The sequence below is a fragment of the Triturus cristatus genome, chromosome 7, assembly GCF_964204655.1.
Source record: "Triturus cristatus chromosome 7, aTriCri1.1, whole genome shotgun sequence".
Lineage (NCBI taxonomy): Eukaryota > Metazoa > Chordata > Amphibia > Caudata > Salamandridae > Triturus > Triturus cristatus.
This window is the reverse complement of record NC_140590.1, coordinates 1720229311-1720256058: the sequence shown is the minus strand read 5'-3', so window position 1 is coordinate 1720256058 and position 26748 is coordinate 1720229311. Positions and strand designations below refer to the sequence as shown.

The 26748-nt window shown below is 46.6% G+C and overlaps 1 protein-coding gene across 1 annotated transcript in view; it reads left to right on the top strand.

The window, feature by feature from the left end:
- The window catches only part of LOC146812888 (gamma-aminobutyric acid receptor-associated protein-like 1), a 32014-nt gene extending 7095 nt beyond the window's left edge, over positions 1 to 24919 (top strand). Inside the window, exons 2-4 of the mRNA XM_085619959.1 lie at positions 12411 to 12489; positions 17858 to 17976; positions 20217 to 24919. Coding sequence (XP_085476085.1) covers positions 12411 to 12489; positions 17858 to 17976; positions 20217 to 20282 — 264 coding nt within the window. The 3' untranslated portion in view covers positions 20283 to 24919. The remainder of the gene's footprint in view (positions 1 to 12410; positions 12490 to 17857; positions 17977 to 20216) is intronic.
- The last annotated feature ends 1829 nt before the right edge of the window (positions 24920 to 26748 follow it).

The window sequence follows — 26748 nt, the reverse complement described above, 5'->3', positions numbered from 1 at the left end:
CAGGTGACAAGACCCCTGCCTGCACAGACTCCGGACATCAAAGAGGGGTCGACCTATAACAAGGGGTGCTCTGGGTCTGTCCGGCAGATTCGACGCTGGAACAACAAGAGCCTGCCGACGTGGTCGCGGCTCCTGAAACTTGGACCCTCCTGAGCCCTGCTGAGTGACTCGCGGCTCCCTGAAGATCGTAAGACCTCCGAACTTGTACCTGAGCCTGCTGAGTGACTCGCGGCTCCCTGAAGATCGTAAGACCTCCGAACTTGTGCCTGAGCCTGCTGAGTGACTCGCGGCTCCTTGAAGCTCGTAAGACCTCCGAACCTGTACCTGAGCCCGCTGAGTGACTCGCGGCTCCAACAGACTCTCACGGTCCCGCCGGACCCAGACCACCACAACGTATCCCCCAGCTCGAGGATTGTGAGCTGTGCGCCGGATACGTCCCTGCTTTGAACCTTTACCAGAGACTGTCCCGCTACCCCCTACCCCTTCCGAGACTCATTGAGCCCGTGCTCACCTTGTACATATTTGCAGTGATAACCTACTTGATAAAGATTGATTTCTAAGAATACCCGGTGTGGTCACTCTGTGTCGTGTGGTGCCAGAAGTACGATCCTAGATACGAGATTCTTCCCCCTGGGGAGTCTCCCGCCAGTGCCCGGCTACGATACTTCGAGGGTGGGTCTCAGGGTAGTCAGAACCCCTTCCAGGCTCCTCTGAGGTCGCCATCTAACATTGGTGGCAAGCGACGGGATTTGGGCCCATCACCTAGAGATCGTACCGTGAACGACGGAAGCACTACCGACAAACATGGCAGAAGGAAGCGCCGTGAGCCCCGCAGAAACCAACGCCAACAGGGTGTTCCAGGTGGAGCATCTAGAAGAATACACACACAAAGAGCTAAAGCAATTTTGCAAAGAACTTAAAATCGCTACCACTGGTCTCAACACTAAAGAAGATTTGCAGAAAGCACTGAAAACTTGGGTGGAGACCGGGGCCTCCCGCCCAGAAGGCACGGGGGAGCGCCCCGACGAAGCCGAACCCCCCCCAAAGTGAAAGCAGCAGCAATCAGGTGCGAGGCATCGTACCAGACGGGGGCCTATCCCCGGAAGAGCTCGCGGACAGAGAGAGAAGTCGCAATCATGAACTCGAGTTAGCCAAACTCAAAATCGAGGGCGAATTGAAGTTAGCGGAAAAAAAGCTAGCAGTAGTGCAAATGCGTGTACAAGGCGAACTAGAAGAAAAGAAGCTCCAACGGGAGCACGAAGGAAGGAAGCTCCAACTGGAGCACGAACGCAGCTTGAAGGAACTCGAGCTCAAGGCCAGAAACGAGGAAGGGAGGCCCCCGGGAAACCGAGAGACGGCCTCCCCAGCGGAACAGAAGGTCCACATCCCCAAGGATGTGGTCAAGGAATATTATAAAAACGATGACATTCAGCAATGGTTCAGGGCCTACGAGGTCGCCATGACCTCCCATCGGATCCCGCAGAAGGACTGGGGGGCGGGGTTGTGGGGGCGGTTTCTGAGCGAAGGAAGGGACACCCTGCTCGACCTACCCCTCTCCCTGCAGACCTCCTACAGCCACATGAAAGAGGCTCTACTCACAAGATACGACCTCACCCCAGAAATGTACCGTCAGCGATTCCGGGACTGCAGGAAGATCCCGGGCACCACCTGGGTGGAGTATGTAAACTTTTTCAGTCGGGCCTTCGATGGGTGGATCAAGGGCAGCAAAGTCACCACCCTTGCCGAACTCACTGACCTCATGTTGTGGGAACACCTGGCTGCGAACTGCTTCATAGAACTACGTCAGCATCTGCTTGACAGCAAGCTCACAGATCCCCGGAAGCTAGCTGTGGAGGCCGACCGCTGGACCAACACCCGGGTCTCCCGGGGCATGGTAGGAGAGTACCCCCGAGCCAGTCAGGGACCACCCCGCCAGAGAGGGGGAGGGAACCAGGGAGGGCCGAGAGAGTCCCAGCCTAGCCCTCCGAAGACACAACCTCCACCTTTCCCGGCGCCCCCCCCCCCCACCAGTGACAGGGCCCCCTGGGAGACGGGGACACCGGGTGACCGTCACATGTTTCCGCTGCCAGAAACCCGGGCACTACGCCAATGACCCAGAGTGCCCCATGGCCACCCAAGTCTCCCCTACCACCCCTGCGAGACAGATAGCCAACGTAGCCCTGGGGGAGGAGGTTGAGGAAGCCGAGGAGTGGGAACCCGCAGCGATGGCCCTAGTATCCCTGGGAGATAGGGAGATGATCCCTGGTAGCCTCCTACCCTCCAACACACAGAAATACGGGCAGCTCGTCAAAATCAATGGCCACCAAGTAGGGGCCCTGCGGGACACCGGGGCCAGTATCACCGGTGTCCTCAGGCACCTAGTCCCCGAGGAGCAGATCCTCCCCAACGTCTTTTGCCCCGTAATATCCGCAGACAATAGAGAAAGTATGTGTCAGGTAGCCCTGGTGCCGTTTGAGTGGGGAGGGGTGATAGGTAAACTTAAGGTGGCCGTAAGAACCTCCCAGCCGGTCGACTGCCTCTTGGGGAACGACCTGGAGAGTTCTCCCTGGAAGCACGTCGAGCGCAAGGCCCACCTAGGAATGATGGGACTCCCCGAGTGGGTGTGCGCCACCACCCGATCTATGTCAGCCCGACTCACTCCCCGGAGAGAAGTCGAAAGCACCCCGAGTGAAGAGATCAGAACAGTCCCCGCCGAGGGTCCTCCCGTCCCCCCATCAGAAGGGTCCGTCGCCCGCAACGAACCCGTACCATCCGACCCCGCCCCGGTCCCCGAGTTGGGAGATCTACCCGAGTTGGCCCATTGGCGCCACGAGGGCGGGCCCACCCGGGAAGAATTTTGCCGGGAGCAAGCCACTTGTCCTTCCCTGGTCGGGCTGCGGCGCAAGGCCGAGGGCCAAGCCGCAGGTGACCAGACCGGGACGCACCGAATCTATTGGGAAAATAACATCTTGTACAGTGAGCAGAAGTCGGTGGAGCTGGGATCCGGACGGGTACTGGTGGTACCCCTCCGCTTCCGAGACTTCCTCCTGGGCCTAGCCCATGACGTCCCCCTCGCCGGCCACCTGGGTCAGGACAAGATCTACAGCCGTCTTGTGACCCATTTTTACTGGCCTAGAATGAGAGCAGCGGTAGAAGCCCACTGCAAGTCCTGCCCCACGTGCCAGGCTAGTGGGAAGAGTGGGGGGAAGCGCAAGGCTCCCCTCCAACCCTTCCCGGTCGTCAGTACCCCTTTTGAACGAGTCGGAATCGACGTCGTGGGACCACTGGACCCCCCCACCTCCCAAGGTCACCGTTTCATCTTGGTCCTAGTGGACCACGCCACCCGCTATCCTGAGGCTATTCCCCTACGCACCATTACGGCCCCCGTGGTGGACCGGGCCCTGATGGGGATCTTTTCCAGGGTGGGTTTTCCCCGCGAGGTCGTGAGCGATCGGGGCACTAATTTTATCTCGAAATATATGACGTCCCTGTGGCAACAATGTGGGGTGTCCTATAAGTTCACCACCCCGTACCATCCCCAAGGGAACGGCCTAGTAGAAAGGTTTAATAGGACTTTGAAAGGGATGATCGCTGGCCTAGAAGAGCCCCTCCGGCGTAAGTGGGACGTCCTGCTCCCCTGCCTCTTGTTCGCTTACCGGGAGGTCCCCCAGAAGTCCTTAGGGTTTAGCCCGTTTGAATTACTCTATGGGCACCCCGTCCGAGGTCCCCTCAGTTTGGTTAAGGAAGGGTGGGAGGCAGCACCCCAGACCACCCCCCGAGATGTGTTCCAGTACGTCCTGGCCCTCCGGAACCAGACCAGGAAGTTCCGAGAACTGGCCGAGGCCAACCTGGAGGCGAGTCAAGAAGAGATGAAGCGCTGGTACGACCAGAATGCCACTCTGGTCGAGTTCCAGCCGGGCCAGCAGGTGTGGGTCATGGCCCCCGTGAAGCCTGGCGCCCTCCAGGACCGATGGACTGGGCCCTACAAAGTGGTTGAGCGGAAGAGTCAAGTCACATACTTGGTGGACGTCCAGTCGCCTCGGGATCCCCTCCGGGTCCTGCACGTGAACCGCCTCAAGCCTCACTTCGTGCGGACAGAACTGAGCCTCCTGCTGGCCACCGATGACGGGGCCGAAGATGAGTCGGATCCCCTCCCGGACCTCCTGTGTGTCAAGGAACAGGATGGCTCCGTGGAAGGAGTGAACCTCTCCCCAGCCCTCACTGCCCAGCAACAAGCGGACTGCCGCCAGCTCCTAAGACAATTTTCCGACCTCTTCTCCCTGACCCCCCGGGTCACCAACTGGTGTGTTCATGACGTGGACACCGGGGACAGCCCGCCGGTGAGACACCGAGCCTACCGGGTCCCTGACCAGGTCCGGTCCTGCATTCAAGCTGAAGTCTCGAAGATGTTGACCCTGGGGGTGATCGAGCCCTCTGACAGTCCCTGGGCCAGCCCCGTGGTCCTGGTCCCGAAGGCAGCGGCCCCCGGTGTCGCCCCCGAGCTCCGATTCTGCGTAGACTACCGGGGGCTCAATGACGTTACCCGAGCCGATGCCCACCCCATTCCACGAGCCGACGAACTCATTGACCGACTAGGGGCAGCTCGGTTCCTCAGCACATTCGACCTCACCTGCGGATACTGGCAGATTGCACTCACCGAAGGGGCCAAGGAGCGGTCCGCTTTCTCCACCCCCGATGGGCACTACCGCTTCCGCGTAATGCCCTTCGGGATGAAAAATGCCCCGGCCACTTTCCAGCGACTGGTGAATAGGGTCCTGGCCGGGCTAGAGCCGTTCAGCGCGGCATATCTGGACGACATCGCTGTTTTCAGTTCAGAATGGAGTGAGCACCTCCAGCACCTCCGGAGGGTGCTAACCGCCCTGCGCCAGGCAGGCCTCCCAGTAAAAGCCAGCAAGTGCCAGATCGGGCAAGGATCCGTAGTCTACCTGGGGCACCAGGTCGGGAGCGGCCAGGTCGCCCCTCTACAGCCAAAGATCGACGCCATCCTGGCCTGGGAACCACCCAACACCCAAACGGAGGTCCGAGCCTTTCTGGGACTCACTGGCTACTACCGAAGATTCATTCGGGGGTATGGCAGCCTTGTCGGCCCTCTCACAGAACTCACGTCTAAAAGACAGCCAAAGAAAGTGCAGTGGACGGCTGCCTGCCAGGAAGCTTTCGATGCCCTAAAAAAGGCCATGTGTACTGCCCCCGTCCTCCAGGCTCCCGACTACGCCAAGGAGTTCATAGTCCAGACCGATGCCTCCGAGCATGGCATTGGGGCCGTCCTGTCCCAAGTGAATGACCAAGGCCTAGACCAGCCCGTCTCCTTCCTCAGTCGGCGGCTGTTGCCCCGAGAACAGAGATGGAGCACCATAGAGCGCGAAGCCTTTGCCGTGGTCTGGGCACTCAAAAAGCTACGACCCTACCTGTTCGGCACCCATTTCAGAGTCCAAACTGACCATCGGCCCTTGCGATGGCTCATGCAGATGCGAGGAGAAAACCCCAAGCTACTGCGGTGGTCAATCTCCCTCCAGGGGATGGATTTCACCGTAGAACACCGCCCTGGTATGGGCCACGCCAACGCTGACGGCCTCTCCCGGTTCTTCCGCCTCCGCGAAGAGAACCCCCCAAGATGATGGGCAGTTCTCTCCGGCTTTCAGCTGGGGGGGACGCGTGTTGGACCCGGCCTCGTAGAAAGGCCCGACGTGCCCCCGCACCACCGAAACCTGGTACCTGCAGCCCAAGCACACGGCCCCGCCGACCCTCCCCACCAGGACACACGCACCGACCCGGACATCCCCGTCCATGGCCTCTCCCCTTTCGGCCACCCCGGGCCCGCGTGCCCACTTCATGCACCAAGATGGCCGCCCGGCCCCAGCGCGACCCGGGCCTAGAGGCGCCACTCCGGCTGGAGGACATCACGCTTCCAGGGGGTGAGAGAGGGAGGAGCAGTTTCTATCGCACCTCTGAACTCCCCTGGGACGATGGGTTTCGATCGGCCCTCCGGCCTCCCTGAGGGCTGGCTCCGTGCCTGCTGGGTGTCTGGGACTCCTCCCGACCCGGCCCTGAAAGGATCAAAAGACAATAGCAGGAAATCCCGACAAGCGACCCCCAGGTGACAAGACCCCTGCCTGCACAGACTCCGGACATCAAAGAGGGGTCGACCTATAACAAGGGGTGCTCTGGGTCTGTCCGGCAGATTCGACGCTGGAACAACAAGAGCCTGCCGACGTGGTCGCGGCTCCTGAAACTTGGACCCTCCTGAGCCCTGCTGAGTGACTCGCGGCTCCCTGAAGATCGTAAGACCTCCGAACTTGTACCTGAGCCTGCTGAGTGACTCGCGGCTCCCTGAAGATCGTAAGACCTCCGAACTTGTACCTGAGCCTGCTGAGTGACTCGCGGCTCCCTGAAGATCGTAAGACCTCCGAACTTGTGCCTGAGCCTGCTGAGTGACTCGCGGCTCCTTGAAGCTCGTAAGACCTCCGAACCTGTACCTGAGCCCGCTGAGTGACTCGCGGCTCCAACAGACTCTCACGGTCCCGCCGGACCCCGACCACCACAACGTATCCCCCAGCTCGAGGATTGTGAGCTGTGCGCCGGATACGTCCCTGCCTTGAACCTTTACCAGAGACTGTCCCGCTACCCCCTACCCCTTCCGAGACTCATTGAGCCCGTGCTCACCTTGTACATATTTGCAGTGATAACCTACTTGATAAAGATTGATTTCTAAGAATACCCGGTGTGGTCACTCTGTGTCGTGTGGTGCCAGAAGTACGATCCTAGATACGAGATTCTTCCCCCTGGGGAGTCTCCCGCCAGTGCCCGGCTACGATACTTCGAGGGTGGGTCTCAGGGTAGTCAGAACCCCTTCCAGGCTCCTCTGAGGTCGCCATCTAACAATAATGACATTTTCATGTGTCAACATCATAGACCCCCAGGTAAAGAGACAACAAGGAAAAACATTCCAACAAACTACCACACATCATACCTCTTCAACTGCACTCATACCACATTCATAACTGCATATATCTGGAAAGTGGGAGACATAAAGTTGTTTTTTAGTCTCCATGATCACTTAAAGCAACTGCATATAGCAGGATCTGAATAGCATTGGTCGACGCGTTTCGGTGGCTTGAAGAATAGATGAGCACCACCTTCCTCAGGACCTGTCAGATATCAGACCAATATCGCTACACCCAGGGGATACTATCAATATTTCTCCACCAACAATTATTTAAATTGCAATTGCGACCCTTTTCCTGAGTATTATTGCCGCTCTCTAAATTTCTCGTATGCGCTGTGTATTGGGTAAGATATAAATACAAGTATGTTGTCGAAAAAACAGAGAAGTGGGTCCTTATATGAGCACTTCAGTAGGATCTCTGTATCCTACATTCGTATATTTCGCCAATCCATTAGGGCAACATCTTAGATTAAATGTACGTGAGAATATTGAAAGCTGAGTCCAACAATGCTTTCTTCGCCAGCACAGACTCCTAACGGGTCTCGAAACAGAGAACGGACACACAATATGTCAAGGTGCAAAATGGATCGCTAACGCAGCTGAGGAGGCGGAAACTGCTTGGGCGGAAGTGAGGAGCCCGATAGTAGCCCCAGCCCTCCGCACAATCCATGTATCAGCCGCGGCGTGCCAGGACTGGAGGAAAAGCGAGATGCGAATCGGAGCAGCTAAGGAGGTGCAAGCAAAATCAAGTAAAGTGCAAGTGCGCGTAGGTAGGTGAAATTGTTAAATAGCACAGAGTAATCCAGCCACACATATACAATTTAAAAAGTATTAAAAACCTAGTAGCAGGGCAGGAAACACTAAATCCTACTGCTGTCGGCTGCGCACGTTCGTTTATATTGGGAATATATAGGCTAATGCCTATGATGCAAACTGGATCGCTAACGCAGCTGAGGAAGCGGAAACGGCGTGGGAAACAGGGGCTAAAATTGGATCATAAATTCAAAGCTGTTCTGAACAGGAATCCCCCAAAATATGTTTGGTCCATGGTCCCCAAAATCCTTAAGATATCTCTGTGACAAACACAAGGGTAAGTGGAGGGACAGGCTTCACCTCCTGTGACAGACACAAGGGCACGTGGAGGGACATGCCTTCACCTGCAGTGACAGACTCTGGGAGATGAGGAGGGACAGGCCTTCTCCACCAGTGACAGACACCAGGGGACGAGGAGGGACAGGCCTTCACCTCCTGTGACAGACTCTGGGAGACAGGGAGACACATGCCTTCACCTCCAGTGACAGACGCTTGGAGACAGGGAGGGACAGGCCTTCACCTCCAGTGTAACAGCACAGAGAGATGAGGGAGGACATGCCTTACCCTCTAGTGCCAGGCCTCACACCAAGAGAGGGAGACTGCAGTCTCCTTCACTTGGGGTTCACTTTTAAATGTCTTTTTCAAGCTGTAGTGTAGGCACGACCTTTGTTCAAGGTGATGGCTCTCACCGCAGATAGTCACAATACTCGTACAATGGAGGCCTATCCCAAACATGAGGACAATCAGTTGTGAAGCCTCTGCATCTGGCTGTCATCAGCCACCCTAAAGTAGCAGTCAAAGGCAGGCAAAAAGACAGGCCCTGCCTCAAAACCTTCCTACCTTTGACTACAGAGTCTGGTGACTCACGTCCTCTCCCCTGCCATCCACAAAATGGCACTGATCAGGAAAATCTGATCAGCAATCCCTTGCTAAAAGGTTCCCATAGAATCTCTAAAGGTTCCCTTCCTTACCACAGGGCCTTGGTCTCAACCCTCGTGCTTCAGACATACAAGCAATACTGCAAGATAGAAGCTCTATTCATCCTCCATCTTGTGCCATACTAACCAAGGGGTCATCCAAAATGGAGCCCACTGGGCCCAGCAAAGATACATTCCAGAGACTGACATACACAATGTACTCTCGCTCACTGTATGTCAGCACAAGGATCAGGTTGCAACATTCAAGTGACATTTTCACTCGAGTGTGGCCAGGAGGCCACGCTCCTTTTTGACTCAGAAAAAGGTCTAGTCAGGACTATTGCATTGCATCGATCGGTGTATTGCCACCACGCCTCAAGTTAATGACCCAGGACATGGGCAGTAGTCCCAAGTCGAAAAAGAGAGAATTCTTCATGTGTCATTTCGGAACCATTTCTGGTTCTTTGCATCGCCATGGGCAGGCCAAGGCCACTGCGTGCACACTAGGTTAGCATGTTAGTTGGGCCCATAAAAATCAGTTTCACCTGCAGCTGGGTCACTCAGGACATGGATATATGCCTGTATATCATGCAGTGGACATTCCCTTCCTCACTCACCTTGGAGTACAGCACCGGGACAACACAGTGAGGGTGATTGAACATATGGTATGGGGCGAGACACAGAGGGGAAGTGTAGCTATCAACATAATCATGGTATTGTAACCAGACTTAACTAGAAATACTCAGTCACACGGAAATCGAAAGTCCCCTGCGTTGGTCCCAGCCTGCAAGCTGGCAACAAGGAAGACAGAGATCAAAGACTGCAGATTATGGTGGTCACAGAGGAGGTGGGGTGGAGGAGTAAAGACAAAAAGATCCTGCTCTCAGAACAAAAACAACATGCAATGATTGTTAAAACACAGTGAACGTTATGTGCAGGAAGGGACAGGTACAGCCTTTACTGATGCTGCACCCCAAAACCGGTCCCAGAATGCTTGTTTCAGGTCCAGGGAAGACCGGGCTTGGCAGTTCTGGTCCAGGGAAGACCGGGCTTGGCAGTTCGGGCTGGACTGTTCCCATGAGGAGCAGGTTCAAAACTGATTTGCATATTGCTGGGTCTAAACTGGAATTGCGTGGCGTGCAACAAAATGATGGATTTAACCGAAATCTGTGACTGGGGGTGAATGTTTTATTTGTTCAGCATTCTGGGCATCATCAGTTCTTTTTGTATTAATGATGCTGGCCTACAGTGTATGCTTCTGGAAGCATCGAACGAATTCCTGGAGGGAGGCCAGGACTTCCGCAGGATATCTGGGGTAGCTAAGACTAGTCAATCGATGCAGAATAGTGCGTCCTAAGTTGCAGCAGGAGGCTAGTGCTTTACTCAAAAGCGCACGTCGGCAAGGCCGGACTGGCCATTTGTCCCATGGGTATTTCTCTGCAGGCTAGTACCATTGGGGTTTTTGAGGGTCAGAGAATTCCAACACTGTCGTTCTTTACAGTTCCCCAGGGTTTACAGCAGCAGTCGCAGCAGGCGTATAAGAGGAGCAAGAAAGGGAGAGTGCTGTGGTGGGAGAGAGAGTCAAGACACAGAGATAGTGAAAGCAGGCAAGAGAAAGAGAGAGAGAATGAGCATCATTGAAAAGAGAGGAAGGGAGTAGGGCTGGTTTGGACATCTTTGCCAGGGATGCTTTTGGTTTTTAGTCCACTATGTGCCTCCGGGCTCTCCCCACCCATCACCTGACACCATCTTTCTAATAAAAATAACTTGTACCAGTTGCTTGCTGAGGGGTAATGTTGGCTCCTTCAATTGCCTCCTCTTCCATGAGTGCATTCACCCCTGGGCCAGGGAAAAAGGATTTGGTTACTTTCAAATAATAGGCCTTTATCCTGGGAAAACCTGTAAGAAAGATTCAGCCCTGAAATCAACCAGATACCTTTATAAATCCCATTGCCCACAACCCTCTTCCTACTGCAATGAACCGGAAGTGTTATTGAGCCAGTGATAGCAGGTCATCTGCACCTGCTTTCACTTTCCAAAACAGCAGCCAGGCAACACCTTCCGAATTCTATCACAGAAATATGAAGGCATATGGTGTCGGTAACCAGGTCAGACATCGAAAACGTTTTACAGGAAACAAGACAGTGGTTGATCGTACCAAAAGGCGCTTCTGTAGACTGGTAGGTCTGAGTTGATCCTTGAATCCTAGCACTGAACAATCCTGATCTTCACATCGGAGGAGGATCTGGATTTCACAGGAAGTGGAGGGAGTCAAGAAGCAGAGCAACAAAGTCAGAGGGTGAATTTAGATATTGTAACAAATCTCTGAATGTGAACAGCCAGGGGGTACATCTCTAGAAAGTTACATTCTCCCAGACAAGGAGTTAACTTGACATCCCCCCTCCCTCGTCTGAAAACAAAAATGTAAGCCAGTCCAATAGGGGGACACCAAATGCACTTGCGTCAGAGGGTCAATGTACAGTATGGCCAGTGGACAGACCAGACTCCATTCCACCTGGGCTTGATCCAGTACAGCCATGCACCCGCCCCCATGAATCTCATTTTATATACTAGACAAATCAAAGTGGGATGGGAATCCTCAGGTCCCACTGATCTAGAATAAGTTTTCATGTAACAAGGTCAGAATCCCAGGGATCAAGGTGAGTGATACTTCACCTGTCCTTAGAAAAGGACTAAATATCACCTGTGAGTGTCAGATCAGTAGCATCACTCAAGCTTTTTGTTGCTTTTCAAAGAAATGAACCGGGCGATCTTGAACAATGACTGCACCTATGCAAGGTGTTAGATCATCTTATGAGCCAACGTTTGTAGCGTTGGAGATGAAAGAGAAGAGTCACCCGCTTCACCCACAGCGGTATCACCAATTTGGTTTAGTATACCTAATGCGTTGAAGGAAATATACCAGAAAGTAAATATGCTAGATGGGGATTAAGCTCTTTTGGAAGATTAATATTTATATTTATTTTATTACTTGGAAATATTTTCAAGCATAACCAATATCCAAATGCTTCTGAGTTCATCAAAAATAAAAAAATAAGGAGATTAAAGAAGTTAAAGTAAGATTGAATTAAAATCTCTTTGAAACAAATAGTTTGTAGCTTTTCGCTGAAGCAAAGAAGGTGTGAGGCATTCAGAGGCCTCTACCCAAAGTGCATTTCCACTATGCAACACTCCAGTCAACATTTGTGTTTTAATTAGCACATAAACGCTCTACGGTGTGCTAATTTAGGTGAAAGGCTTTTGTTGGCTAAACTTTTGTTTACTGTGGCTGCAGTGTAAGTGTGGCAGTTAGTAGGGTACACCAAAAACTGTCATTATTATTGTTTCTAAAAAAAGTATAAGTAAGATATAATTTTCATTACTATTATTGATTGAATCGACTATATTATTAATATCCTTAATCCTTATCAAATGTTTCTTTGTTGGTTTCATAATATTGTCATTAATTGTCTTCTCAAAATCATAGCAATTTGTATTTTTATTAGAATTAATATCTCTGTTTACCATTGTATTAGTGTATATTATTGTTACCATATTGCTCCTATTACTAATGTTAAGCATTATATTCATTGATATTGATGTCTGTTACTATTACATCACATAATATATCTAGATCACGGTTGCCTTTGATCTGACATATTCCTCTTATGACTTATTCTGACAAACACTGTTGCCTTTCTTACCCATCTTAGGTCATCGTAGAGAAGGCCCCCAAAGCCAGGGTTCCAGACCTGGACAAGAGGAAGTACCTGGTGCCCTCTGACCTCACAGGTAGGCTTCCTGTGTGTTGCTTCCTGTATTTGTGGGCACGCCTAGACAGGCTGCACTTTCTGCACAGGCAGCAGTGATAGATTTTGGAGAGGGAGGCATATGGAAGAGGAGCAATGGTAGTGTTATATATGCAGTGGTGCAGGCCCTTGGGTAGGTGGTGTTAGCTTTTGGGTAAACTAGAGTAAGTTCTTAAAGAATTAGTGTTTTCGAGGAAACAAAAGTTTGTTCATCATCTGAACCTGTGTTGATTTTCCAGGATACGAGTTTTGGCTTGGAGGCATCAGTATTGTACTTGTGGCAATATCCACTGTTGAGTTGTAGGGTTCCATGTTAGTTCTTGGAGGGACTAGTTTTGTATGTTGGGCTAGACTGCTGTCATATGTTTCTGTGTAGTTTGGCATTGTTGTGTATGGCATGGGCAGTGTTTGGTACAGGAAGAAAAGAGTATCTTGTGGTCCAGTGTTAGTGCTTGCAGTAACCAGTGCTTTGTTTTGGGCTTACCTGCTGTTATATCTGTGGGATGGGCGAGCAATGTAAGGGCTTATAGGACCAGTGTTAGGTATTTGAGTTTGGAAAAATGTTAGGTGGTAGTGGTATAATTTGTATGAATCAATGTTTTGTTTTGAGCAAACTGTGGTTATTTCCTTGTGATGGGTGGACAATGTTTGTTTATGAGTGGCCAGAGTTAGGCATGTTGGTTGGAATAGTGTTAGTTCTTGGGGGGTGGCCAGCATTAGTTTTTGGATGGACTGCACTTATATCTTTGGACTAGGGGAACAACGTTAGGTCATACGTGGTTGGTGTTAGGTTTTGTGGTTGGAGTAATCGTATGTCTTAGTTGACCAGAGTCAGGTGTTTGGTTTGGAGTAGTATTGGGCTTGGGTGGCCAGTGTCTTACTGCTAGCTGGACTGCACTTGTATCTTTGGAGTGGGTAACAAAGTTAGGTCTCACGGAGCAAGTGTTAAGTATCAGGCTGGACAGTATTGGGATATGAGTGGACAAAACGTGTGACATGGCAGTAGCAGGCAGGGTGCATGGGGCAGAATGCCGGTCTCTCATAAACATGTCCCGACAGCTGTGAGCCTGGACTGAGGTTCGGTGGTAGGGGGTATGGTGATGCAGTGAGACCTAAACGAGCTGAAGGGGACGAGAAAAGAGCTTTAGAATTTAATCATTGCTCTGACCTGGGTCTCACTAAGTGTAACTTCTCGGTCTTCTAATGAGTAAGGCACATTAGCCTGGGTGTGTCCAGTCGAAAAACTGGAATTTGAATACAAGGGCCCATTAATTACCAGATCATTAGGCAGATTCAAAAGTAGTTACTAGACAACGCCACAAATAAATACACTGTATCTCAGACTACCATATACAGTAACATGTTGTGACCTAGATATCTTGCCCTAAATTTTGTTTACTAAAATATCATCCCACTACCTCTAATGGGGCAATATTTTTGTTGATTATATTTGTTGCACAATATTTATGTTATGCCAATAATATTGTGATACCAGTTACATTTATAGATAATTTATATACATCAAGCAAACAAATTAAATAGACCACCTCAGTGCTGAGCGTGGCTGGGTTAATTTCTGCACACAACCATAAAGTAAGTAAGGTTCCCTAAATTCCTCTAAATGCTCCCAAGGATAAAGGGGAAATGGCCACCCATGTTCCAAAGAATTCTGTGGGCTAAGAAGTCCCAAAATTATAAGTAACAATCAGTGTTTATCCTGAGCAAAAACAATAATGCCCAAGAGTTCGAGAGTGTATGGCGGTTGAAGACCTTCTTTAATTCAATGTATTCATTCCATATCTCATGATATGAAGGACCCAAACTGCCTGAATACAATTTATAAAGCGCTCAAAAGTCACTGATATATTAAGTCATCGCCATACAAACAGAGAAATTCCCCCAAAAAGGTAGGAAAAAGGAATAAAGAAAATATATGGTATTTATTTATAACATTTTATCAAAATTTTAAAAAAATGACATATGACATGATAGGATTCTAACATAAATAGATATATAGGTGGTCCCACACTTACACACTCTCAATACACACTAACAACCACAAACCCAAACATACTCATGCACTCTGAAAACTCAAAATGAGTTCAACATATGAGACATTACACAAACACAAAATACATAATCATTTCAATACTAAAGCTGATTAGAACTCATGACAAAGGGTACATAATGGAGATCAAGTAATTAGTAATCATTCAGGTATCTTTTTATTGTGGAAGGTGGAAACAAACGGAGGCACGTGGTTCTCCAGCGCCAACACGCGTTTCTGTGTCTAACCCGGATATGGGTCACACCTTCATCAGGGCAGTCAGATCAAGTGTGGGACACAAGAACAGATGCGCCTGGATATAAAGCATCTGAGAAGAACACAGGCGGTAACAAGATAAAAAGATGAAAAGCGCAAATCAGGGTACTTAAATAGACACAGCTGTAGTGTGGTCAGGCAAAACAGGTCATATGGATCCACATGTTAGTAGGTTGAGATGCGAGGAAATGGAATTAATCCAAACTCCGGGGAGCCAGCACTCAATAGCGCGTATTCAGCAGGGTTCAAGATACATCAGCAGAGTGTCAGATACCATGGCGGCCATAGCCATCCAGCGGTGTGCGGGGAACGGGGCTCCCGTCGTAAACCAAATCAGATAAGCCTGATCAATGGTTGATACAGTCACAGCCAGGTGATAGATCTAGCCGTTTCATCATTGGGTCATCACCCTTCGACTTCCTCAGGGCTACAACAACAAGAGCAGAATAAAATGCGTAACTATCTATGATGCCATGATTTTCAAGGGTTAGTCTAGTTAGGGTGTCAAGAAAACCCTTGAGAGTTGGATACCATGCGTTTAAGTTGTTCTTTAGAAAATGGTATTTAGGAAGTAAGAAAGAAAGGAGTGGGTGGGAAAAGAGACAGTATAAGCGAAGAAATTGTAATTTACTTGTGCCACTGAAAAAGGATAGGCTAAGTCTAAAGATTAAATGGTCCCTACCGTTGTGGAAAAAGGTAACATTTGTGAAGTGTCATTATCAGTTTAAAAGCAGAAACCACCACCAAGATGGTGCCTATGTATATCCGAAACTCACCAATACTAAGTAGAAACAATTGTATAACAATTCCAATAGTAGATAGTTCCTTGTTCTAATTTCCAAAATCTAGTCATGAGAGACACAATTAAATAGACATGCAAAAACCAAAAACTAGAAAGAACAGAGGATGGGTTAGCAGATGGTTGGAGTGCTCTATCTAAATAGGTAACTCAACAGAAATATTAGACATGTGGCTTCATGGTAATGCCAACAGTGTAATAATAGATTAATATGCAACAAAAATATTAGCCCACACATAAATAAAGAAATGACTGAATATTACAACACAAAAAAGAAGACACACAAATAAATAGATCAATGATTACACAGAATAGGAGAGCTAAGAGTACGTAGAGAGGTAGCTAGATACATGCAAATATATCTAAATACATAAACCGAGGGAAAAGAAACAAGCACAGATATATAGATAAAGCAATAGGGACATAGATAGATAGATAGATAGATAGATAGATAGATAGATAGATAGATAGATAGATAGATAGATAGATAGATAGATAGATAGATAGCACAGACCCACACAAAAGTACAGAAGCAAAATTCAAACAGGAAAAAGAGATAAGGATAGACAGAACACAGAATTAGAAAGGAAAGTAGATGTATGGATAGAGAAGAAAGAGCCTGATGTGTAAAAAACCTTTCTGAATCACAAAAGGAGGGTTTACAACTCATTTCAAATTACAAAGCAACATGAAGGGGGTACCCCTACCCCCCAGTAGGGAATCGCAATGAGATGCATGAGTGGTGTGTGACCTCAATTGTGGTTGCTAACCAGTGAATATTTTCTGCCACCTCAAAGAAGGTGGTAGCCCATTCACAAAGGGGAAGCTGTCCTCATTAGTCAGCTTCCCCTTTGGAAATGGTGTTATGTGGCCAAAGGACCTCTGCCTGCTCTCCAGATGTCTTCCCATATATGGAAGCATTTTTGTTTTTTGGAAGCAGCACGTGTTCCTTGAACATGTGCTGCTTTAAAAAAAAGGTTTCCCATTCAGGAATGCAAACACAAGAATGGTCGTCTACTTTTCCTTCCAGGCTAACATCCCTTAGTTTAAAGCCAATGACATAGGTTTATATAGCGCAACCTTTCTAATTAATGTTCCTTAAGTAGCCCGTTTTACAACACCAGTGAACGGACATTTTTGGATGTGCCTTATTAGTACGTACGTCGCATCGCAAAATGAAAGGCAGCTTGCTGAACGTTGGTGCGCAATTGCCATCCACAATTTACAGCTGCTTTTCGTAGTTTACATATTGTAGGCCAGATTTATCAAGGCCTTTTGCAATCGCGAAGGGTTTCATTCGCAAAATCGGGCCATTTGTGAACACAGTAAGTCCTTTTGGTATTTAACAAACACAAATTGTGATTTGGCAACACAATACCGAATTGCAATTTGTGTTTGCCAGTACAATCGGGTGTGTTTAGGGTGCCCCTTCCAAATACCGATTCGGAACAAAATTAATTACTAATTGACCGAAATCCGGTTGCTAAACATTAATACATCACAGACTACACAAAGGTAGTGGTAACCCATTTGCAAACTGAAAAAGGTCTAAAAGAGACCAATCTCTCTTTGTGAATGTTGACAAAACCTTTTTGAGAGTAGGCCCCCGTCCCTGTAATGTGATCGTTATGAATCGTGGTGGGTCACAATTTGCAAACTACTTCATTAACATTCATCAGGTGTGTCGAATGGCGACCCATTAAGATTCAGTATTTTAAGAACTGACCTATTTCTACATAGGTGACTTTGCATTATACCACACTGGCCACAAAAATACTGTTTTCAAATTGCAATCCATATTTTGTGACCAGTAGTTCTCTGTACATATGGCCCTAAGTAAATACGTAGGCCAAAAGACAAGTGCGCTGTGAATAGATGATGTTTCGTAATACAGTAAAAGATAAACTTGACTGAATCGTGAGCTTCAGTTTCTTGCCTTTCTCAATATGAATATCCTTCTTAATGGTAGAAGCCTGAAAGTCAGAAAATGCAATGTTAATGCCATCGGAAAGTAAACTGATTCTTGAGTAATGCCTTGTTGTTTAAGTCTATGCCGCACCATTTATTTGATATATGTTAAAGATGGGGAGAGTCGTCGATGTTTCTGCTTTTAGACAGAAACTCCTGTATGCTCTCAAAGAGTTAGGACATCTTACACCAACAGCAGCAAGGGCTTTGATACATGTGCTTGTAGTGTTCAACCATTTCTCCTTCCTTCTCTTCCCACAGTCGGACAGTTCTACTTCCTGATCAGAAAGCGTATACACCTGCGGCCGGAGGACGCCCTGTTTTTCTTTGTGAATAACACCATTCCCCCGACTAGTGCCACCATGGGGCAGTTATATGAGGTAAGACCCTCCCACAGTCTTTCTGGCAGTTAGCCTAATTTCTATTCACAACAGTTTGTTTTCATTATAAAAATGTTTTGTCTTTTTAATAGATTTCTTTACTTTGTAGTCTTTTGGAAAAGTACTCTTTGATAAACTGGAAATAAAAAAAATCAGATTGGAAAGCTTTGCAATTATGTGTACATAGCCTTATGTAAAAATAATGGACCCCAACGAATAGGTGTTTTTGGGTCTAGCTTGACAGCCCATTTAATTATTAACCTCATATTTCCAATTTACAAGAGAGAGGTCTTTGTGCCAGCGCTTACAGCCATTGACTTGTTTGGGCCAACCCCGTTTAGCCATTTCTTTGAGACTGTTAGCCACATCTTGAATCACCCCAGAAGAGTAAACATCTCTTACCTAACATTTTTGGATGCTTTGTGTATCAATGTGAGCATTCTAGGAAGTGGTTTTATTGGCTTGAATGAGGGACTGTTTTACATCCAAAAAAGTTAACTGAATCATTACATTTTTGTCAGTTTCAATTTTTTCTCTTTTACATGATTTCTATAGAAATATATGAAACTTTTTCTTATGTTTTTACAGCAGCAGGCATTGTTTAAATGCTTTTGTTATCACAGTAACATAGGCATAAATGTACAAACACATGGTAACACTGACATTCGCAAGTGCGGTTGCTAGGTTTAGTATATATATTCAAACCTCACCTATTGACTTTGCCAATGCTACTGAGCATAGTGAAAATATTAGTAATCATTAATTAGTTATGAAAACTATTGAGTGTTTTTGGGGAATGTTAAATTTTTTGAGCTTATTATTATGGCATGACATTTTAATCGATTTCTATTAACAAATACAACAATTCTGCATTTGTGCATGCTAATTTTTATTTTACAATGAAGTCATAGTTTCACTTTCCGAATTTTTCAACTTTGGTGTGTGCACGTGCAGGTGTATGTGTGTGTGTGTTTGTGTGTGTGTGTGTATAGTAGAAAATAAATTCCTAGTCAGCTTGCATCTATTCAAACATAACAGCTTATAACAATTGTAATAAACTCAGTGTAAAAATAAAAATGCACAGATATATTTGAATGAAAAAATGTAATAAATTCGCAAATTCAATGTTGATATGAAAACGATCACTATTTTAAAATGCAGATTTAGTGACATTAAAAACAGTTTTTTAATTATTATTCAATACATAATTGATATTCATAAAATTACAATAACAAAAATCAAAAGTGGCAGAGATTAAGTCTTCGCGCATTTCGGCGCAATGTGCGCCTCCGTCAGGAATTGCGACAAAATTATCTGAAAACAATAAAAATACACTGAGAAAAAATGTTGTATTAAAATTACAGCCAAATGATTTTATATTATTACTAATAGGAGATTACACTAGATAAACATTCTTATTCATAAATTGTTTCAACTATATTTTGTGCCTTCACTTTGACAAAAACAGTTCCAAAAGGAAAATACTAAAGAAAGTCTATACATAAGATAGAGTGTCGAAGACTTAATCTCTGCCACTTATTTTTTTATTGCAATTTTATGAATATCAATTATGTTTTGAACAGTTATTAAAAAATAGTTTTTAATGTCACTAAATCTGCATTTTAAAATAATGATCGTTTTCATATCAACATTGAATTTGCGAATTTGAGATTAAATATTTTCATTCAAATATATCTGTGCATTTTTATTTTTACACTGAGTGTATTACAATTGTTATAAGCTGTTATGTTTGAATAGATGCAAGTTGCCTAAGAATTTATTTTCTACTGTATATTTACCCTGTAGTAGGAATTGTTTTACCAATTTGTCAGGGGGTCCTTGTTACTCACATTTGTGTGTGTGCGTATTCCAGTTTCGCATCTTGGACGCACAACCCAACTTCATTCGGATTCATGGTTTTGTTGCTTTTACAAACGTTGGGGCAGTTTCTTTGAGTTTACATGAGCCAATTTTTCCATGGTACTAAAACGTTTTGGCTTTCAATCATGTTAGAAATAGGACACCAGTTGGAGGATTACTGTATTGCTTGGGGGTGCTTCTGTTTATTACCATATTGAAGGTGCATTAGGTCATAATTGCATTTGTGTTGGCACTAGTTGGTTTAATTTTGTGAGGACACTGATCTGCATTGTTCATGCGGCCTACTTTGAAGAGGAACTGTTCCAAATTATTTGGATCACCTGACCCAGCCATTTTACTTTTATTTTCTGCCTTTCCAGGATAACCACGAGGAAGACTGTTTCCTGTATGTGGCCTATAGTGATGAGAGTGTGTACGGAAAATGAGACCAAACCCCAGCACACCCGATGGACCATTTAAGAAGACATCTGAAAGACTGAGAGTGGGTGGGAGAAGAGGAGGTGGGATGGGGAGGTGTATACAAGGGTTGGCAAGGAGACCACTGGACACCAAGCCCATTCTTGCAAATATGACATTGTCATTGCTAACTTCAGTGAAGTGATGTTGACATTCATAGCTTTGGTAGAGATCCATCCCCGACCTTTGCCCTTAGCCAGCTGAGCTAATAGTGAGGGCCCATCAGCTGCACACCTCATCACATTCTCTGAAGATTGCCTGCAATCACAGTACATGTGGCATCTATGTTCACTTTGGAAGGTATCACTGACCGGTTGGTACCTTTTTATTAAGACACAGCATCACAGATGGTGTACCAGGATGCTGATAAGCACACTAAATGATACAGGAATGATGTGCAGGGGTAAGGATCAGATGTCCATCCACACCACTTCACCACCCCACCTCCACGCATCATGTATCAGATTCTGTCCAAGCATTGCATGCAGAAGCTCTTGGCAAGACCTCTGCCACGATTGTATAATATTTAAGGTTCCATAGCCCATTTCCTGTACTGGTCCTGTCTCCCCCAACAGAAATTACACAATGTATTTGGTTCTTTATCTAGTGTAAAGCAACTAGGTCCATCAGTGTTCTGTTGTTTAGGTGAATTCTTTAGAGGACTTGCCAGCATTCTGCAGGAATAAAACACGCGTTGTCAAGGTTGTGCCTATTGGCTCTGACCCCCAACTGATCTCTTCACCACAGTCATGCCCAAATATTAAGAGCACAATCAAAGATTATGGAATACACTGAAATTAAAACAAACACCAAAAATTTGAAATGGGAACCAAAGTTCTTATTTCTAAATCAGAGCTTGCTGCCCTTTTTTGTCAGGGTTAGGTATTGCTGATTATTCATCCCCACCGGTCATCACTGGTCACCACCGGCTGTAACTAGGCAGACTTCATAAGTGATTTGTCAGCTGCAGCTTCTTGATGCACTAACTAGATCAGAAAGTGATTCTAATAATTATTTATGTTATGTGTTTTAGGTAGTCAAACTGCACATGCATTTTTGGTCTCACTTTGAGCATGATTGGGCATTTACTTAAATGCAGCCTGAGCTTTTATATGTAGCTTTATGCCTCATTCAGATGTTTGCAAGCTAAACACGTTGATGATTATCTGTTGCATTTGTGCACGTGTCTATTGCGCATTTCTATGCTATGCATTTACCTGCCATATAGTGTTAGTCCGGAATAGTCCAACTAACTTCTTGAAAATCACTGGGTCCCATTTGCTACAAACGGTTTTTCTTTTTACGGAGTCTAACAACGTTTAAAGTTCATATAATGGAAGTTTTACACTTCAAAAAGATTTACACATGGATATCTACATACTGGGGTGGGACATGGCTGTTACAGGGTCGCAACACCGCAAACGTTTTCAAAGACCTCCAAAGGTACACGTTGCTAGTATTGACAGACTTCTTTCTGATTGTTTCGCTCCTTTGAAAAAGTGAAAGAGTTGTGAATAGGAACTGAGCACCCCAATATTGGTGGTGGTGTGAGGGGAAGCGGTTTCACCATGGGCAAAATATTTTTTAATGTGGAGAATAATATGCATTAACACGCACTGAGTATATTTGCCTCCACATTTGAGTGTCACAGCAGAATGCATGGAAACTTGCAAATGTTGCAGGTTCCCAGGTGTACCCTAGGAAAACTTTGTGAATTCTATAAAATTCAGAAACCTATAGACATGTAAACTTGTACCGAATTCTATCTCCAAATTCATTGTTTTTGGCTTCGGTAAGAAACCTTTTCCTTACGTTATGTGCTTTCATTGAAATACCTCTGAATGAGAAGTTTCATGTTCCATTATTGTAATCAGTTACATTTCTCCTATCAGCTTCCCAAGGGTGATATCTTGCGAGGATCTGCGATTGGTGGCGCTGATGTCCGAAGCCTTACTAAGGGAATCTCTTTAATGGACTGACCAATCACAGGAGCCACTTTACGTGGTGCATTTCTCTTCCTTGCAGTGCCCCAGCCAGTACAGCCCCCCCCCCCACTACTCTATACACCTTTACGTTCCTAATGGGGTTATTTCAAAGGTTGATGGTACAGTGATCAATGAGCATCTGCCATGGTGTGCTCCCAGGTACCAGAGAGCCATAATATTGATAATGAAAGATGTCACACAAGTGTCTGGGGTTTCCACTGTCCAATCTCAGTTCCTCTGCAGGGTGCCAGCCAGCCCTTTCAATCTCTGAATTTGGCTGTACGTGGGACTAAAGAAAAGCCCGGAATCGGAGGCCAAGCTAGCCTTGCTGTAAAATTGACCATGTTCAGAAATAAGCAGATTGGGTCTGCTTGGTCCCGGCCCATCTTCCATCTACCAAAATGATCCACTGTTTAAGAGACAAATGTGGTAAGCCATTGGGCGTCTGTGACATTCCAAAGACTTTTACCATCAAATTAGCCAATGAATTGTTGGGGAATTCTTTTTAGAGCCCAACCGCAGTTGTGACTGTTCCCATGTAAGGACCGATCCTACTTGACGCACCTTGGGTCATTCTTGGCTCAACAATGGCACCATGTGCAGCGCGAAAGAGAAGCACAGGCGAACACTTCAAGGGGCAATAAGGCCTAATAGAGGAGTCAGTATTTGTCATGACGGGGCATCAAGCCCCAAGATGTGCCTCATGCCTCGTACTCATCCCTCACTTTGCATGGCCTAATGAGTGGTGAAGCTTCAGGGAAACTCGACAGAAGGAACGGGAGTAAAGGGAAATAGAAAGTGGGAGACTAGTCTCCCCTGTCAGATATTGCCAGAGCCATGGGTCCACCTTTTTGACTGCCCTATATGTTCTCCTTATAACGCGACCCCACATATAGAGTTGGCAAATTGGGAAGAGTTGATGGTACTGGTCTGCGGGATTTGATCCAGCATGCTGCATAGTGCTACTGGAGAGAGAGTGAGAGTGAAGGAAGATGAGAGTCCCAAAAAAGAATTGTAGGGTCTGCAGGGCAGCACTGTCTTCAGGAATGACTTTGTAAAGACCAACATCCTCTGGAGGGTTGACGAGCGGATGATAGGGAGTAGATGTCCACAGGTTCACAGAATTATCATCAGACCACACCAGACTTGTAGTACATTCCTGTGGCGCTTTTAGCCATTTTATGGTCCAAATGGGCCGTGCACTTATTCCACTTCCCAAGATTCTAATGCGTAACAGTGTCTGTGTCTTTTTTAAAGATAATCCAGTCTATCTTGACTTAGTAGTTCTTCACTGGTCATGGTAAGTTACTATTTCTCAAGGGACTTCGTAATTTTATTTTTGTGTATTGTTTTTATGTTTTACCATTTCTTCTTTGTTTATATTGTTTGATTTTCTAGTCATTCTTTTTACAAACTTCCAGAAAGAGAGCTCTTGCATGGCATTCTCAAAGTATTTTGCCACTCTAGGTGAGAGACATTTGTTGTGGCTCACTCGTTGTTACACCGATGTTTGAGGGATTCAAGAGTGAAGCCATCAAGCAACCACTCTGGCTCTGCAAGGAAAGAGCCTTTACTCCTACTGAAAGGTCTAATTTGATTCAGGGCACCAGGCATCAAAGTAGGAACCAAAGAGTTGCTAGAGCTAACAGCATGTCAAAGGCAAGAACACGTTAGGTATCCACTGCAGGCATAGTTAGTAAATTTGCAACTTTGCAAGTTTTGTTTTAAAATTTGTTGTAAATTGTTTCCACTTGCCTGATAGGCTGCAAGAGGCAGCGCAGGGGCGGCTGCTACTCGGTGGTAGTCCCTGGAAAGAGACCACACATCTCTGGCACATCTCCTTCCATAATTTCCTACTCTGGAATCATTTCCTGCCACGTGACATTATTCCTCCTCCCTTCCTGCCAAAGTCCTTGTACACAAGCCCCCCCGCAGACCATGCACACCATCCAGGAAGTTACGTTTTTGGCCCAGATCCAGCGCCACGCTCTCACGCCCATACTTTAATGTCTCTAGCTTGTCTCCAGTTGGAGAGCATCATACCCGCCTGTTGTGAAACCCGAGGTAGGTTAACTTTGTTCACTGATGGAGCGTGAAGGTTCCCAATTTGTGCAACTTCGCTGGTGAAGGTTGTACCTTTGCCCACCCCTATTTGGTTTTCCTCCCAATATCAAGTGTGCATGAATGCTCACTACCATCCCCGACTTGTCACGAAATAGTGAGAAATTGTTCCCAGTAGTGCCACTTTTACCAACTTTCACAATTCTTAAATCTCTCAAACATAATTTATAATTTGCAATGTTTTCACATACAATTCAAAAAATGTCCTTCCCACTCAGAATGTGTATTCAAAATACTGACTGTGTCCTGACGCTTTGCACCTACTTGCTAAATAAAGATCCAGTTGGCAGAGGCAAGGCAGAAGCAAGGACCACAATCCTGTGTATCTAAGCCCAGCTGGAGGTCAAGTGTCAAGATACACACGGCAGCCATTTTGTTTTTCTTCAGCTTCTTTCTATATGTCAATATGCCAGTGTGTGAGCAGGCATTTTGTTGTAAATACAATTTTTCATGTGAAATAAATAAAGACATTGAAGGGTCTCGCGGATCCTGAAATCTGACTACTTTGCCTTGCTCGTCTTCATTTCATTTGCATTGGAGCTACAATGGAGATCAGGTCCTGGCTGGATATGTCAACTCAACATATATGTTTCACAGCAATGTTGCATATGTGTGTAAGTGAACTGTATAAGGTGATAGAATGCGAGGAGGCCCTATTAGAATGGGCAAACACCATGCTTATGTATTCATGGCGCACAAATGGGAGAAAGACTCCAAAATCATTGTGCGGGTCAAAATGAATGTATGTGTTATTTTAAGAAAATAAAGCTGAATAGCATAGCATAAATATCAATGGATAAATGTGTAAAAGACAAGAATGAGGCATGTAGAAGCTAGCAAGTAATTTGATCATTAGCAGCTAAAATGTGTGCGTCTACAGCAGGCGCGTAACCTGGGACAGGTTACTTGTCAGTCTTTCTCAGGTGATGACTGAGGAAGCTTCAACAATGGCACATAAATGTATTTTAATGTAACATTAATAATAGTAAGTTGTTCCTTTTAAATATATTCCATAATAAAACTGTGTTATATCAATGTATCGGGAACATCAAGTTGTCCTGCTAACGGTGGCAGCTCCTCCACTAAGGGGGAGAAGCGTTGCCCCACTGCTTTTAGAGCAGTGAAAAGGGGTAAAATAAAACAATAATAACAAGGTTATTATCGTTTTATTTTTGGTTTCTGTGGGCTGGGTTAGGGCGAGGCGTGGCTGGTGGCTCAGGGTGGGAGGAGGAGTGGACTGTACACACTTGGGGACATATTATCAAGCACGGCGTTACAATTATCGCCGCTTTAGCGGCAGAAACCTACCGCTAAAGCGGCGATAATGGGCTTGATAATATGCCGCAGAGAATTCCAATAGAAGCCCATGTTGACACCAGAACATGGGATTCTATGGGAATTCTCAAGGCTCCCTGTCCTGTCCTGATCTGAGCGCCGATCCACGGCGCTCAGACCAATCGCAACGTTTTCCGGACTGGAGTCAGGAAGAGCAGAGAAGCGATGCAGCCTGTGGAGAAAAGGTAAGTGCAGTTTAAAAAAATATATATTTTCAAACCCCCTGCCCACCTGTTGTCGTCTTCCTCGCCCTCACCCCCATTCCCGACTAGCCGCCACTTGTAATATTACATATTACTGATCATCCAAATTTATTTTGGAAATTGCAACTCTCATTTGGAAATGAAGTTTGATTTGCAAGCAAGTTTGATCCAATATGGAACTTAGACTTCATGGGGCAGATTTATGACGACTGGCGCATCCCTGCATATCAGCAGGGATGCGCCAGTTATTATGCCCCACAGCTGCGCCACCATGGATGCGCCGCATTCATAATGCGGCGCACCATGGGGCAAAAACGGCACAGATGCGTGACGCATCTGTGCCGAAAAGTGGCGCATTGCTGGAGTTGCGTCGCAAGCGCGACGCAGCTCCAGCAATGATCTGGGGGGCCCTATCTATACAATGCTGCGTCAATCCTTACGCCTGCTTCAAGCAGGCGCAGGGTTTTGACGCAGCATGGGCCTAAAAGTGACTGAGTGAAATCTTGTAGATTTCACTCAGCCACTTTTAGGAGGCGTTCCTGCGCCGGAACGCCCCCACCTGCCCTGGAACGCCTACATGTGGCGCAGGGCTTTACAACGTGACGCATCTGGGAGATGCGTCACGTTTGTAAATACCCCGCACCATGGCGCAGGATTTGCGCCGCTGCTGCGTCACAAAAGTGACGCAACGGCGGCGTAAATGAGGCGCAAGTGCAACATAAATCTGCCCCCATGAATTTAAGTATGAAACAAGGCAAATCACGCTTGTCTGGGACTAGGCATAACAAAAA